The 16,506-nt window shown below is 42.0% G+C and overlaps 1 protein-coding gene across 1 annotated transcript; it reads right to left on the bottom strand.

Annotated features, from left to right (window-relative positions):
* Positions 1-2,281: 2,281 nt before the first annotated feature.
* LYVE1 (lymphatic vessel endothelial hyaluronan receptor 1) lies at positions 2,282-16,256 on the bottom strand. The gene is made up of 7 exons (XM_059067923.2): positions 16,107-16,256; positions 15,676-15,937; positions 12,058-12,229; positions 11,809-11,948; positions 5,064-5,369; positions 4,285-4,363; positions 2,282-3,743 (listed from the first exon to the last, which is right to left on the bottom strand). Exons 2-7 carry the CDS (start codon positions 15,758-15,760, stop codon positions 3,557-3,559), a joined length of 969 nt encoding a protein of 322 aa, XP_058923906.1. The 5' UTR covers positions 15,761-15,937; positions 16,107-16,256; the 3' UTR covers positions 2,282-3,556.
* Positions 16,257-16,506: the final 250 nt, after the last annotated feature.

Genomic DNA, 16,506 nt, shown 5'->3' with positions numbered 1-16,506 from the left:
TCTGAGCCTTACATTTGCTGATCATATGAGCTGGATCAGGTAAGTCTTTGCCGAGGTTGGTGTCTGCCTCAGGGAGGGAGCAGTTCTCAACGTTTTTTAGTGGTTCTCTTTTTCCCTTGTTATTGCAATGGCTTTGAAGAAAAATTCCCTGAAGTTGGGACAAGAGTCCTGAGTTGTTTCTTATTTTGCCTCTGTGGTTTTTGGCAAGTGACTAATTTCAAGCTTGCATATTGGAATGGTTTACATCCCTACATTGTCATTTGCAAGGAAAGCCTGGTATTGTAGGGAAAGGAGTGTGGGCTCTGTGGTCATTCTGACCTGGGATTGAATCCTACCTTTATCACTTAACTAGACATGTGACCTCAGAAAAGTGACTTAACTCCTCTCAAAATCCAACTTTCTAATTAATAAAAAATGACAGTAATAATCCTTCTCAAGGAAAATGTGGCAGTTAAACAGAACAACATGAAAATGACTGTCACTAGCAGGTGCTCAATAAGTGATAGTTTCCTCCCTCCCTCCCCCCCCCCTTCCTTCCTTCCTTCTTTCCTTTCTTATTTCCTTTTTTCCATAATGATGGAAGTTTTACATTTTCGTCAGTATTTTTTGCAATTGACATTTGGTCTGTCCAGTGATTATATGTGGCTAGGTAGGATTGTAGGGCCTTAACTATACTTACACCCCTACTTCCCTATCGATACTTTTGAGCTTTGAGCTTTTTCGGCTGGCAATAAGATACTGGAATGTCCCCCCTGGGCAGAAACCGTTCCGAGCAAACAAGTATGGCGGGGGATGAAACCTCGAGCAAACCAGTATGGCGGGTGATAAGAATGATTAAGCCAGAGTTTAAAGGTCGCCCTAGCCAACCATAACTCATGTGACTCAACCCCCCACCACAAAAACACGAAAATGTAAAGTAGGCATCCGACAGCTAACCAATCAAGGAACTAGAGCCAAGACCCCACTCCGGTAAATGTAAAGTAGGCATCCGACAGCCAACCAATCAAGGAAGTAGAGCCAAGTCCCCACTCCGGTCCAGGAACAAACAAACCAATGAGAAAAAAACCCTTGATATATCCACACTTTGCATAATGAAAAATGAAAGCTATAAAATGTATGTGATTCCGCTTGGGGGGGGGTTCCTTTTCGGCCTTCTGCGTGAGGACCAAGGAACCCCGGTGCACCGGCTCCTAATAAACCTCTTGCGTGTTGCAGCGACTCTCGACTCTTGGCGGTTCTTGGGCGAGCTGGGATCCCTCAGAGACCGTTCAGGTCTAACAGGATTTCTCTCTTTCCTCCTTTCTCCTCCTGAGTAGGGCATATTCTTGTCTAAATTAACAGAAGATGATAGTATCCTAATATATGGTAGATGCTCATGGATGGGAGACCTAGTGTGGAAGATCTGATTGTTTTCCAGTTAGCAAACACAGAAGACCACCATTTAGGCTCTTTCCCTTTCTTCTTCACTCCCTGAGAACTGGTTGAGGCTGATAAAGCTTAAGGACTGACAAATCAGAGTTTTAAACTCATAGACTTCAGGGCCAGGTAGGTTGTAAATGAGTGAAATGGGCTAGGTGTGGAAAAAAAGGCAATAGTACTATAAAATCCATAGGAAATGGCACCTTTACTTTGGTGTGAGGTTGCAATAGAGAGTAGTGAGGACTGTGGTGAGGTGGAGAAAGCATCTCCCATTTAAAGGGGGCAGCCACTGCTCAGTATTAGTAATTGTGGCTATGAGGGAATATGGGTTCTTTAGTTCCAAATCTTGCCAGTTTTCAAGGGAACAGAAATACAAATATATGAAATCTCTTGATGTTTAATTCTTGGCAATTAAACCAAATTTTAATATTTGTGGGACAACCATAAAAGACTATGCCAACAGGTTATGGCCTCTGAGTTGAAAGGATCATGGAATTGTGGGGTTACTGGTGAGGGGAAGAAGATATTAGCAGTCTCAGAGAGGAAGACTAGAGAGAGGGGGAGAGAAAGTTAGAGAAGCAGGACAAAGGAGCTATCTGAATCTCCAGCTTCCTGTGAACTCTGGAACAGATTGGAATGTAGGACCTGAATCCAAAGTAAAGGACTAATTTATGTGTGTATACTTGACCTACTTAAAATAAGACCATCTGAAGGAAGAAGAGCCTCACATAGTGATATATATACTATTGGGTTTACAAATGTATTTCAGCTACCAAAATTGTCTCTCTTACTTTTGTAAACAACAGATCACTTCAATTTTGCATGAAAGGTATAATGCATCTATGTAAATAAGAGAGCAAAGAAATTTTCTAAATGCTTTTATTTTTTCAGCACAAATATTTCTGCACCTCTCAGACTCCTTTTGCTGGAAAAAGGAGAGTTAGTGATACATTTGGTAATGACATCTAAAAAATGTACTTTGGTGTATAGAGGTAATGATGTACTTTTTAGGTATGTTAATAATAAATTAAGGCTATAATTGTTGCCATATTCATGAGAAAATAATGAGTAGATTAGTCTCAGCAAAAAAATAAAATTGATTTTGGAAGTGGAAAGTTGGGGATATCAACACTGAAAAAAATTATCTTCATATATTCTACTATATGAAATTTTTTATTAATAATATTCAATTATAGAATGTAATAACTTGCACAGTACCTGACATATAGTAGGCATTCAGCAAATATTTATTAAATTTTACTGCTTTTTAACACAGTAATTTTATTCAGTAATAATTTCTATAACTTGGATAAAAATAGAAATTTTTAAGAGATTATTTTTTTGGGGGAGAAAAATATATACTTTCTTTTCCCTAGAAATTATGTTTTTCTAGAGAAAATAGCAGCAGCAGGAGAGAGAAAAGTAAGTGTATATAAGTTCTAAAAAGTGATTCCAACTAGAATTATTCAGAGATGAACACTTTGACCCTGTCTGTATTTACAGTCCCTACCGACAAATGCTGTCAATATCCTCAGCCTTATTCTTTTTCTCTATTTATTTTGGTTTTACAGAGATCAGGTCTCAAGTCACGGGAATCTCCATGTCCTTCAGTTGCTAAACTTTTCCTTCCTTCTTTTTCTCTTGCCTGGCTCAGAAGGACATGCCAGATAGTATAAGTGTTTCCTTTCTAGAGCTGAAGAAAGGATCTGGGCTGTAGAGTCAATCAATAGACAAAGCCTTGATCTCAATGGTTTCTTGGCTCTCAGCTCACCTATTCTCAGGTAGCCTAAAGGCCGCTTGACAAACATGTTCTGATTAGCTGTTTGAGGTCCAGGTGCTTTGCACAAGCTCCTTTCTCCCACTGGGATATTATTAGGACATAACCAGGCTAGAAAGGTTGTGGGAAGCTTTGGAGGTAGGAGGGTAGGATCCAGAAAGGATTGCAATAAGGAAAAGGGAATTCCCTTTGGTGAACTCGAGTCCAAAGGTAGCCCTGAGCTGACTCTAGTTAGGAACCAAGGGTAGACTTGCTTGTTTGGTTCTTTGGCCCTTTTATAGGCTCCCCATCTGGGACCAGGATGTGTATCAGGAAGGAAAACAACCTCAGGTGTGTCCTCTTATTTCTTTCAGCTTCCATCTAAACTTCAGCTTCCAGGCATCTCACTGTGGTTTTGGGTTGACTCTTGGGCTCCTCGGGTTTTTTATCCATTTTCTTTGATTCCTCATTAGGGTTGCTATCATCGGCCTTCTCCTCCTTCACTACTTTAGTTTCTATCATTTCCTTCTGCTGGTTCTTGTTTGTAAAAGGGAAGGCCTTCACATACCTGTAGGCATAAACACAAAATTAAAGTGAGAGACTTCTATGTAACACATAGAACAACAGATAATGTTTGGGGATGGCCCATATTGGCATAGTACACTGGGTACTTTATTTCAGAGAGATGCTAACACATGCACCCTCAAATACTTGAACCCATCCCCACCTGGATGGATTCATTTAGATAGGACAGTAAGTTTACAGGCAAAACTTTAGGCTGGCCTTAACACCCTCTCATCAAAAACAAAGAATTGAAAATCAAATAAAGCATATCCATTTTTCCCTGGTTGTCAATCTTTTCTTTTTATTTCTCGATATTCAAAGGGACAGCCATTGACCTATATCTAAAGGCCAGATAACGTACAAGTGCTGAAATAATAGGAAGGGTTGGGTGGTAGGGAGGACAGGTGAGGTGAGGGAGAACATTTACAGTATAAGAGGATTGCCATCTCCATTTGGACGAAGGAAATGTTGATAACAATCCTGGATAAACACAAGATGTGGATGTGACAAAGATGACGGGACTAACCGTGTGCCAACAACCCCACCTTTTGACGTAGCAAACCGCGAGGCCAGCTGCAGCAGCAAAGAAGAGGAGGGCAAGCACCAGCAGGGTCGTGGGAACACCTGGGGGAGACAGAGACCGCGCCTTGTTCCTCCATGTAGACATTACTGTGCACCGCTCTTCTAATGGCTCATCCTTACACGTGACGGAGACCACAGACAGAGCAGAAGAGCCTTCTCTGCGGCCACACAGGGGCCACTTAGGGCATTGGGCTCACATGAGCATCTTTGCTTCCTGCCTATAGAATCCTTGGCCTTGCCTCATGCTCTCCCTACTCTATAAGTTGCGATATGACAGAGTCCATTTCCTCTCTGTGGCCTTGAGGTGACAAGTTTGGAGCAAATCAAGTGTAAGACCCTTTAAATAGGAAAACCAACTTGCTAATCATAGGCATTTAAGGTGTGTATATGTACTTGAAAAACTTCTGCACATGAATAGACAGTAATTTATTCTGAAAAGTCTTTGCGTTTTAAAAGTAAAACTATTTTAGATTCATGGTTTTTAGTTTAATCAGTAAGGTTCTTTAGAGGCCTCAAGTTCTAAGACTTTATGAAATTTGAATTTGCATTAAGTTTTTATTTGTATTTGTCAGGTCCTGAGTGCCCAATCTGGATACAGGCTAGTTTCTATGTATTGTCTGCTACACACACACACACACACACACACACACACACACACACTCTCTCTCTCTCTCTCTCTCTCTCTCTCTCTCTCTCTCTCTCTCTCAAACACATACACATAATGCAGACAGAAAGTTTTTACCTCCAAACCCAACAGGTTCATTCCTGAATGCCGTTTTATTTTCAATATACGATTCAGTTTCTGTAGATATGGTGCTCGTTTCCACAAAAGCTTCCGTTATGCAAATTAATTTTCTTTTCCGTGGAATAGAAGTGGAAGCCAGAGCAGGAGCCACAGTGGGTGTAGTAGAGTCAGGTCCATCAGTAGACAACGCTGAGTGTGTACTCTCACTGACAATCATTTCTGTTGTGTATGTTGCAGTTTCCGTGTTGAATATGGGATCATCGGTGGTGATAATTTCTGGAAAGCATGAGTTAACCCAGGTATCTGTCCGGGGAGGGAAAAGTGAAATAAGAAGGAAGTATTGCAATAGCCTCCTAATGCGTCTGCCTGTCTCTAGTCTTACTCTCCTCCAATCCCTTTATACTGCAGCTGGAATGGTCTTACAAAAATGTAAATATAGTCATATCACTTCCTCCTTTAGAATCCTTCCCTGACTGCCTGTACTGCACAGCCTATAAGGCCTTCCATGATCTGGCCCCTGCTGACATGGCCAGCCTCACCTGATCGGTCTTTCTCTCGTTCCCCCGGCCATGCTAGAATTCCTTCAGTTCTTTGATATGCTTTCTCTAACATCCAAACCTTTGACCTGGATGCTTCACTTCAAGACTTGTAAGACTCTTTGCCCCTCTTTACTTAGCTCTTCCTTGTCCCTCAGGTCTCAGACTGAATATCTCTTTCTTAGGCAGCCTTGAAGACCAGATTGGATCCATAGACATACATTCTTGTACCTCCTTGTACTTCCCTTGTCATGATTCTCACTACACTGCTCCCCACTGGACTGTGAGCTCCCTGGAAGCAAGATTCCTGTCTGTCTTGGTCATTACGGTATGTGCAATGTGGCTGGCACATAGTACATGCTCAATACTTGATGTCTAAAGGAAGGAAGGAAAAGTGAAATGAAGAAAGGAGTAGATGGGGAGACCAAATATACACACATGACACCTCTTGAGGACAGAGATCTACTAAAACCAGATTTCTCTGTGCTCATCAAAAAAAATTTTTTTTTAAAGGAGGTGGGAGACAGGGGAGGGATGTAGGTTTGCTCTCCAATCTGTTGAATGTGGCAGAGAGGAAACTAATATTTTTTTGTTGAACATCTTGCTCTGAGTCAACCATGGCACTTCATTAAACAATTTTATAAAACCCTCATTTATACAAGAAGAAACTGAAATTCAGAGAAATTGAATAACTTGCTTAAAATCACATAGTCAGGGGCTTCCCTGGTGGCGCAGTGGTTGAGAGTCTGCCTGCCGATGCAGGGGACACGGGTTCGTGCCCCGGTCCGGGAAGATCCTACACGCCGCGGAGCGGCTGGGCCCGTGAGCCATGGCCACTGAGCCTGCGCGTCCGGAGCCTGTGCTCCGCAACGGGAGAGGCCGCAACAGTGAGAGGCCCGCGTACCACCAAAAAAAAAAAAAAAAAAAAAAAATCACATAGCCAGTAAATGGCAGAGCCATGCAATATATTACAATATGCATTTGCATCTCTTTTAAATCTCTAGTTTTTGTGATAGTGGGTAGCATCAGCTGGAAAGTTAGCCATAAAGAAAAAGTTATTGTATTATTTTTGAAAATTAAGTAAAAGTTACCAACCAAGGCCATGGTAAACATGATAAAACATTTTGACCCCACATGCATTCAGTCAATATTTTATACTATTCATTTCATTTTGAAAAGACCTCTATTCAAATAGGCATCATCCTTGACCTCTGCCCTGGACTTTGGAAGGCAGCTGTGCTCACCACTATACCACCAATGCCGCCCTGGATTTTTAGCTACATTTCCCGTTCTCAAGCACGTGCTATATAATTCCTTCCAAAAAATGAACACTTTTTAATATCAGGCGAAAAGTATACTGAACACGATATAGTGTGCTGGGAACTGAGAATACAGACAAATAAGGGATGATTCCTGTTTCCAAGAGGACAGAAGTATTTTGATGAGGCTAGGGGGCGATAACTGGGGATTCACAGAGGAGATGCCATGAGCGGGATGTGGAGGGTTAATGCGCTCATTCAACAAATATTTATTGAGCTCCAACTCTGTGCCAGGTGCTGTGCTAGATGCTAGGGATGTGGTGCAAATAAGACCAAGTCCTTGCTCATAAGGGCTTATATGTTATTGGAAAGAAGGATACAGATAATCAAATTTTTTAAAAAGCCAGAAATTTCGGAGGATGATAAATGTTGAGAAGATAATTAAACAGGATAAGGATCAAACTGGAAGGGGCAGGAATGGGGACAGATACTTTGGATAAGGTGATAAGAGTAAGTCTCTTTGGGGAGGTGAAACTTAAGCTGAAACCTGAATGATGAAAAGTAGCAAGTCATTGAAGATCTAGGGCAAAAGCATTCCAAGTAAAGAGAACAGGAAGTTCAAGAGCCTGAAGTTGAATAATCTCAGCATGTTTGATGACTAGAAGGCTGGTATGGCTGGAATAGAGCTCCAGGTCATCTAGTATGGAAGGGGGCATAGGATATCCTAGTCAATAAGAACAGCGTGACCCAAGAATCCAGAAGTTTGAAAGTGTAGGTGTGTCAGAAAATGACAAGGAGCATAATGTTGCTGGCATGTAGGGTGTGTGTAGGGTGTGTAGGGTGTGTGTAGGATGGGGAGCATGAAAAACTGTAAGTAGGAGATGAGATTGGGAAGATAGGTTGGAGCCAGTATATCAAGAGTCATAATTGCCATGGTAAAGAATTTGGAATTTATTCTGTAGGAGAAAGAATTTTCGACTGGGGGCAACAAACCTTCCAACAGAAGTTCTCAATGTGCCCAGTTTTATGTGCAAAAGTCTTCATAGTTCACATCAGATTCTCTGATAGGAAGCCACCCAAGGCTGTGGAGAAGAGGAGGGACGTAATCATCAGAGGCGGTGTGTGGAGGATGAAATAGAGATGGGAGAAAGGGCAACCAGGAGCCAAGAAGGAGATTATTGCAATTGCACAGAAATAGGAGAATGCGGAAGTATCCGGAATTCTAAAACTTATATCTTAGAGATCTTCTAGAGAAAAGTGGTTCTCAACTCTGGCTGTGGGTTAGAATCATCTGGGGAACTTTAAAAAAATACACATGTGAAGGACCCACCCTGGGCCTGGTATATTACTGACATGTGGTCATCACCAGGGAAGGTGATGTGGAAGTGGCAGGGCTCAAGGTTTAAATCCTGGCTCTGTCCCTTATGGACTGTTGCCACAGCAAATCACCCTCTAAGCATCAGCTACTTCTCTTGGAAAGTAGAAGTGGTACACTTGCATCATTTCACTGAGGATTAATGAGACAGTAAATGTGTAGGGCCTAGCAGAGTCTATGGCATTATCTGTAAGAATTCGTTTCCTTTGCCTCTCTGTTCATTAAGTGTAGCCAGGAAGGCCGCCATGTGAGGGAGCAGCGGCAGTCTGATCCGGGGTCCCTTATTGGTTGGGGGCACGATGTGTCTCACCTGGAAGTGTTAGGACCTTGCTCTCCTTCCCTCCAAACTACAAATATCATTTCTCTAGAATGTGCCAAATGCCTTGATAGATATTAAACACAGTGTGGTTGGTGTCCAAGAGGAAAGATAGGAGTCAGGGGTATAGAAAGGCTGCCTGAAGAAGACGGTATGTGAGACTTGAATAAAGAATACAAGGTAGCCAGGTGAGGAAGAGGACGGGCATTGTGGCAGAGGAACAGCATGAAACAGGTGGTGCACGCCAAGCACTAGAAGCACTTTGGTCTGATTCCCAAAGCTCACAGAGATGGCGGTAAGAAAGACAATTAGGGTAAGGTTTGGGGTCAGGTTTAAGGTTACTGTGGTCCTCAGAGCTCACAAGATAGCACTAAAAAAGAAAGTTGCAAAAACAAAGAAGCATAGGGTAAGTCTAGGTTAGTGTGAAGATGAGGGCTAGGGTAACTCTGTTCCTCACAAAGATGGCAAACAGAAGGAGGTGAACCTGATTTATTTCAAAATGACAACATAACCACACAGGGTAGCAAATTTTCTCAAGTCACTTTTGTACACAATTCTCTGACAGTACATCCTTAGAGGGATGTCTTCTGAGGACTAAAAGAAATGCAAAGGAATTGCAAATTCCATTCAGTAGGTTTATTATTCCTAATAATGCTGTTTTGATAATTTTGAAATTATGGTAGGATAAGAAAATATATTATTCATTGGGAACAAGAATTTTCCATATAAGAGAAAAAACATGCAAGTATAGAACAAAGTAAACAAAGAAAAAACTTGAATTGTTAAATTTGAGTTGGAACTATCAATGCAAATGCAATATATATATATGTATATTTTTTCCTAGCTGCCCACTAAAAAGGACTGAGAAGCAATGAAAATGAGAGTAGTAATGAGAACAACTTGCATGCAAATCTTGGTTTCGAATCAACATTCTCTATTGAAAAGAACCAAGGCCCCTTGGAGAAATAAATGGCTGATTCCACGTGTGGGATAAAGAAAGTACAAAGTGAGCCTGGGACATATTATCATGCCAGAAAGCAATGACTTGCTCAAATACTAATGGGATGAAAACAAAAGTCAACTAGAAGGGACTCCCACTCGCCAAATTTGGGACAATTTGAGCATCAAAAAGAATAATAATTGTAAAATTGATTATAACATATTGAACACAGAGTAAGTAAAATGCTACATGTCCATGGTAGTATAAAGGGGAGGGAGGAGATGTGTGTGTGTGTGTGTGTGTGTGTGAGTGTGAGAGAGAGAGAGAGAGAGAGAGAGAGAGAGAGAGAGAGAGAGAGAGAGAGAAAGAGAGAGAGAGATTCTTCTTTATCAAAGAATGCCAGCTAACAAATGTAGAAGGAAGAATAGATTTAGCAAATTATCATTTTGAAGTCCTGCATATAATAATTGATTCTGGCTAGGATCATCAATGTCTGCTTGAACTATCAGGTAAAAGATGATTGGGGGGTCAGACTATTTGCATGGTGCCAAAATATCACACTATAGGTTACCTCCTCATTTGCAAAGGGGAAAACATATCTGAGTTCATTAGAGAGGTCTGGCAGTCACCGTCTTATTCAAATGATCAAAGTTAGCATGTAATAGTGGGACATACTTACATTAAGGACCTTTTGTTGGGATATGATCTAAAGTACACAATATCTTCTATCAAGTATTTTTGCCAAACCTAGTGAACATGGATCTAATCAAGCCTCTACCCCTAACTTTAAGTATATAGGAAGTGCAGGGAATGGAAATACAAGTTAAATGAAACCACAAGGAAACATGTAAATCCATGTCATCTCCCCTGACTCCTTTTCATTTAGTCCATAGGGCTGGGTGTCCTATCATTGCATTGACAGCTGGCAGGAAGGCCAGGAAGTTAAAAGGCCAGGCCATTTGACCGGCATGGACTGGCCATCAGATGAGCAAGCATGCAAACTACCAATTCCGCAGCCAAAAGTGATAGGTAGCGGAGGCGAGGAGAGGAGGATGGTGAAAAAAATATGGGAAGAAGCTTATGTTCCAGTCTTGACTCGGCCTCTAGCTGACTGTAAGACTGTGAATGAGGCAAACCTCCACTCTGAGCTACAGTCGTTTCATCCATGAAGTGAGCGAAGTGGACAAAGTCTCTTTCACGGCCCTTCCTGGGCCAAGGCTCCCTGGTTCACAGAACCGCTTGGACCTTATGCTGCCTTTGGGCAAGAGCACTGCTGGTGCACTTTTATCTCTTGGATCTTAGAGATGACCACTGAGCCATCTGACCTTTAGACGGTCAGATTTATGAGTATGTGTGAAGAGTAATAAATCAGACAGAGGTTCTTATGATAAAGTGAGAACAAGTGTTTAATCAAAGAAAAACTTTCTGAGAAGTTACTTAGGTAAAGCACTTGGGCTAAGGCCTCCAAGTTCTCCCAACAAGGTTAAAGGGATGACCGTGAGCAAATCAGTTCTATTTTCTAGCTTTTTTTTTTTTTTTTTTTTTTTTTTGTGGTACGCGGGCCTCTCACTGTTGTGGCCTCTCCCGTTGCGGAGCACAGGCTCCGGACGCGCAGGCTCAGCGGCCATGGCTCATGGGCCCAGCCACTCCGCGGCACGTGGGATCTTCCCGGACCAGGGCACGAACCCGTGTCCCCTGCATCGGCAGGCGGACTCTCAACCACTGCGCCACCAGGGAAGCCCTATTTTCTAGCTTTAATTCCTTCCTTCATAAAATGCAAATTGGGTCTTGTTCTTAAAAATATCTAATGTAGCATCTGAATTTCCACTCCTGTAAAGGAATGCGGGATAAAGGAAAGAGTTAGATCTGTGTGTGAATCCTCATAGTAAGGAGACCTTAGACAAATGTACTTATGTCCTCTGAGCTAAGCTTTTTCATCTGCAAAATAGGGATGGTAAAGCACATCTCCTATGGAGATTGTCAAGGTTCAGCGAGATAACCTAGTAACTTGCTTTGTCCATAGTGGGTGTTTCCTTCCCTTCCTCCTGTTTATCCTGTAGGATGAAAGCGGGGTGGGTAATGGAGCCTCCAGGGATGCCCTCTCCCTGTGTTGCCAATCTGTCGTATTTTCTCTGACTTTTTGCTCTGAGAGGGACACCTCTACCTGGTCAAAGAGGCGGAGTCTTGGGAGGACTCAGTGGCCAATCACCACGACTGTTTCTGCTGCTGCTCTGGGTTACTCTTCTCAGAACGGTTATAGAGCTATTGAAATCCAGACAGAACATGCCACGTGGAGAGGCTGCAGACCTGACTCACCAGATGAGTTGTGACAGTAGGCCCTGTGCTGCTGGTTGAGTGAACTTCTCCAAATCAGGACGCCCACCCCATTTTTCCCACACTTGGGGTTCTGGATAATCCGAGGGATGACCACGAACTGATTTTTAACCCATCCATACCTGTAACAGAATACACATGAACTGAGTGGATGCACTGATCTCTGTTGCTGAACAAGAACACAGAGCCAAAAGAGCTCCCACAGCGTTTGTGAATCCAGCTGTTTCTCACCTGCAAGTCTCAAAGCCAACTTTCCATGCTGCTTCAACCTGCTCTTTGCTGGCCAGAGTTAGTCCTACGAGCCTACAGGCCTCCTGGGCTTCTGTGAAATTCAGCTGCGGGTGTGTCTTTTTGTTCACAAGGGTGACCCCCATGATTCTGCATGGTCCTGAGATGGAAAGCTCTGCAAAGGAATCACATAGGCCCTCAGTGTGCTGCTGTCCTGGCCCCTAGCCCTCAGGCTCTCCTTCCAAGTAGAGCATCATTGTCTCAACGCAGCAGCTGGGATTGAAGTTTAGAAATAATAGGACGCAGACCAGACATTTTCCACAAGGACATCCTGCTGGGTTAGGTAGGTGCTTGCCCGGATCCATGCTGTACCTCTCACCAGGTCCGAGTCCATCGTCCCTCACTGCACTCAGGTTCCTTGTTCATTACATGGAGGCTTTGGCTACCAGTTCCTGGGGTGCGGTCTAGGGGATGCAGCTTCTGCAAACCTTTTTGGAGTCTATAAAATGAAGGGTCTGAGACTTTGAGAAAGATAGAATCCAGGGCTCTCGTTAACAGAATATTGAACAATACTCCAATGTCTGTTAGGGACAGCACTATTTCTGAGATGGGCTGAAAAATGTTACACTTGGTATAATAGAAAGTGAACCTTCTCTGACCATTGGGGGGCAGGCTTACTCAGAAGTTCCCAGAGGAGTCAGATAGTAAAGCTTGCATGGCAGAGAAACTAAATAAAGGAAGTAGACTTTTAAAGTCAGACCTGGATTTGAATCTAGCCTGTGTCGCTTGCTGGCTCTGTGAATTTAGGCTGGTTACTTCATCTCTTTGAGCCTCAGTTTCCATATTTAGAAAATTGAAAGAATAACAGTATCTATTGTATAGGGTGGTGAAAGTTAAATGAGTTAATTCAAATAAAAATGCATAGCATAGTGCCTGCCACATAGTAGGCATTCAATAAATCATAACATAGTATCATTATGTTACCTTCAAAGCACTTTGGTTTTGGTCTGCTAATGACTAATCTCCCTAGGGAAGCTGAGGCAGTTGAACAGTTAAGATGTGAATAATATCTTACTCAAAATCTAACAAATCTGAGAGTCCTTTTGATCCCTTCTCTCTGGGTTCTGGGATTTATAGACCTGTATGAAATTGCAAAGTTGCATTGCATTTTGGTACTTTGTTCCAATTAGGCTTCATCCACAAAAGTCCATAAAAGGGCATTTCAATCTCCCAAGTAATTGCTTGAACACAGACCTGTGCACTGGATTCCTAGTCAAATGCTTTGACCACTGTCTAAGGTGGTATTTAAATTTAAAGGAAGTTTCTTCTTGCAAACATGGAAGGAGCATTTCTAAGTCCCCCATGTGACCTTGCTGTGGAGCAGGGGGCTGGGGGAAGGGAAATGAATATGATGTATGGTATTTGTGGATAGCCTTGTTTGCTTCCAGACCCTGCTCTCACCAAAAGAGAGACCAGAGAGCCAACACCCAATATGAGTGTTTCTGACAGAACAGCCTCTTATGACTGTGTGCACTAACACTAATACCTACACCAACACTGATATTAATACTAATGTCAATGTTAATTCCAACTTCTATCACCTGTAGATGCCACTCTGTGCCAAACCCTGTCTCTTTTGACAGAAAATTGAGGTTCAGGGAGATTAAGTAACTTTCCCGAGCCCAAGGATATACGGCAACTAGGTGGTAGTTTGGGGGCACAGACCCAATTATGATTGATACTAAAACCTCAGTTCTTAACTAGGACACTGTTCTGCTTCCCACTGTGCAATGGCGGGGAAGATGAACACACACACAAACACACATATACGCACACACACCACTAGAGCTGAACTCTCGGAACACACCATTTGTCCTGGAATTTGACTCATAAGCTTGCTTATGGCTGCTTCTTTGGGAATACCTGTAGAGAAGGTATATTAATTACACTGTAATGTGGTCTTGATACTCTCATCATACATCATTTTTACTCTAAATATTATTGTTATGAGTAATGATAGACCTATTCTTGGCCATAGACCTAGCTTTGAATATTTCTTCTATTGTTAATTGGCTGCGGGACCTTGGGCAAGTTAGCATTCTCAGCTGTAAAAGGGGGATGGTTATACCTTCTTTACAGAATTGTTGTCAGAATTTTAAAATTATATAACTTGTACCTAGTGGAGGCTGGGTCCACAGGAGACAGTCAACAAATATTCACAGATTTTATGCTTTCCTATTTAAGGACAAAAACAGGGAGCTGGAATCCAAGTGATATTCGAGTAACCCCTTCCTCAAGCTTTCTTAGGAAACAACAAGCATAGTAGAAACACTATATACCTAGGAATCAGAGCTGAATTCAAACCCAAGCTTTATTATTTACTGCCTTCATGACATTAGGCAAGTTGCCTGGCCTCACTGAGCCTGTTCCTTCATCTATTAAGTGTCTTCTTAAGAAATATATATATATATATATTTCTTATATATTTTTTATATACTATATATAGTACATAAAAATAGGCCCTCAAAAATACTAGCACCCATCCTCATCTGCTTACTTTCATCAACCACCTTTTCCCCAATTGTGGCTCTGTATACCTTTCAGTTGTTTCCAAAATTTCAATCCCCTTAGGAAAATTTTGCCATTATTGAGGATGGTCCAAAGACTGTGCTGAGTCAATGTCAAGGAACAATTTCCATAATTGTTTGAGGATTAATGGCAGTATTCGGGGGGAAAAGTGAATAGTCTCCCCAGGGAGATGTCAAAGAGGGCCAAACTTACTTGAAAGTAACAGTTCTGGTATTTGAAAAAAAAAAAAAATCAACCATATTAACTCTAACCTCCCTCATGAAATGGAATATGACAATATCGGAATCAACTCTGGATGCCTGTTCCCGAGATATTTTATAGCTCAGGGCATCTTCCAACAGAGGAACACATAATTTTCCTTTTAAAGTGCTCATATTTTCATTTGCCCAGAGCTGCAGTGAGTGATTTGTGGTTACAGTTTTGTTTTGCCTACAGTGCAGAATGAGGTTACCATTTAGGCAGCTTTCAAAAGCCCAGGAATCATTTCAAGTCACTCCTTTGGTAGGGAGCTGATGGCTAATTTTCAAACCTACATTTTCACAGATTTTTTTCAGTTAATTTGCTATTTACTGCATATTAAAAATGTAAGCATTCCATGACAGTATAGTAAAACTAAAAATAATGATATTGACACTTCCAAAAATATAAAACAGGCCAATATTCTGTGAAAGTTAACCGTTTTCCCCAGGCTAGGTGATTGCTTAAAATTTTTCACAATCATGCTTTGCTTCTTCAATGAAACACTTTTTAAAACAAGTGATTTCTCCTCAATGTTTTGTTTCAAAATATTCTCATTAAAAATATCCCGTAACCCAAAATAAAAGTCAAGATAACATAAAGGTAAATGAGAATCATTTTGGTGAAGTTGACAACATGGTGAAAACATTTCTGGCAGAGCAATACTACCAATGAGATCTTCTGTCGACACTGAGCTCCATCCCACCCCAGAAATTCAGTCAAGAGCTTAGTAGTCTTAGGACAATTTGAAAGATCTTGCCTTGCTTCAGGTTGGCAATCTGGTAAGAAACCTACCTTCTGTGCGGAGAGAGCCTTGGACCAGGAGCCTTGTGGTCCAGATGGAGGCAAGAAGCAACACCAGGCTGAAGTACTTGGCCATGGTGCCAGCGCCTTCAGAGTCAGAGGAGTACCTCAGATGGGCACCAGCAGTATCAGAGGCAGACGATCACCAGTCTAGATGGAGACTTCTGGAAGTAAGTGGGGGCCCACACGGCTCCACTTCAAAACTGAGACATCCGGATTTCCCTGCTTTCAAGCTTCTGACTTGTCAAGGTCACTAGGGGAAATGAGTGACGTCCCTTGAATGCCCAGGCTGTGCTTTGTGGATGGCTTTCTGGAAAATTTAGCTAATGCTGACTCAGAAAACACACAAACGAGGAAGGCAGATAGCACAGGGTGAACTGCTGAAGGTTTCCCCAATTCCCATATTCCCTGCCACCACCTACCTTCCCCGCCAGCTCAGTTCTTACCCACTTCGTTGTTGACTGTGGAGCCCGCTTATTTATATACTCTTAGGAATGCCTCGGTCTCACAATCCACACATGGATTGTGCTGCTTTTCCTCCCACTATCAGTGGGGTTATTTTTTTTCCCCGACTGCATATCCTTGTGATCTGTGGGGGAATGAGGCTGAGGCTCATGAAAATGAATGATTATTTAAATACCAAGGACAGAGTCCTCATGCTTCCCTTCAGGATTTCTTTATATGTTTGAAATTTCTACCCCACTACAGGTGATTCCTGCTTCAAAGAAACCAGACACATTAAAATTCATGCAAAACATGACTAGGGGGGCAATTTACAAAATCATTCATTTAATACTTTACAATAGTGGTCACCACAGGGGT

This window comes from Kogia breviceps, chromosome 7, assembly GCF_026419965.1.
Source record: "Kogia breviceps isolate mKogBre1 chromosome 7, mKogBre1 haplotype 1, whole genome shotgun sequence".
In the NCBI taxonomy this organism is placed as follows: Eukaryota; Metazoa; Chordata; class Mammalia; order Artiodactyla; family Physeteridae; genus Kogia; species Kogia breviceps.
The sequence above is the reverse complement of the archived record's forward strand: the minus strand, read 5'-3'. Positions and strand labels throughout refer to the sequence as shown.

What these genes read in the sequence shown, in the direction of transcription:
- LYVE1 (XM_059067923.2), bottom strand. Translation starts at nt 15,760, where the DNA reads ATGGCCAAGTACTTCAGCCTGGTGTTGCTTCTTGCCTCCATCTGGACC. An exon ending in AGGCTCTCTCCGCACAGAAG is followed by an intron (nt 12,230 to 15,675) that starts GTAGGTTTCTTA and finishes ATTCCTTTGCAG; the next exon opens with AGCTTTCCATCTCAGGACCA. An exon ending in TGAACCTGTTGGGTTTGGAG is followed by an intron (nt 4,364 to 5,063) that starts GTAAAAACTTTC and finishes TGTCTCCCCCAG; the next exon opens with GTGTTCCCACGACCCTGCTG.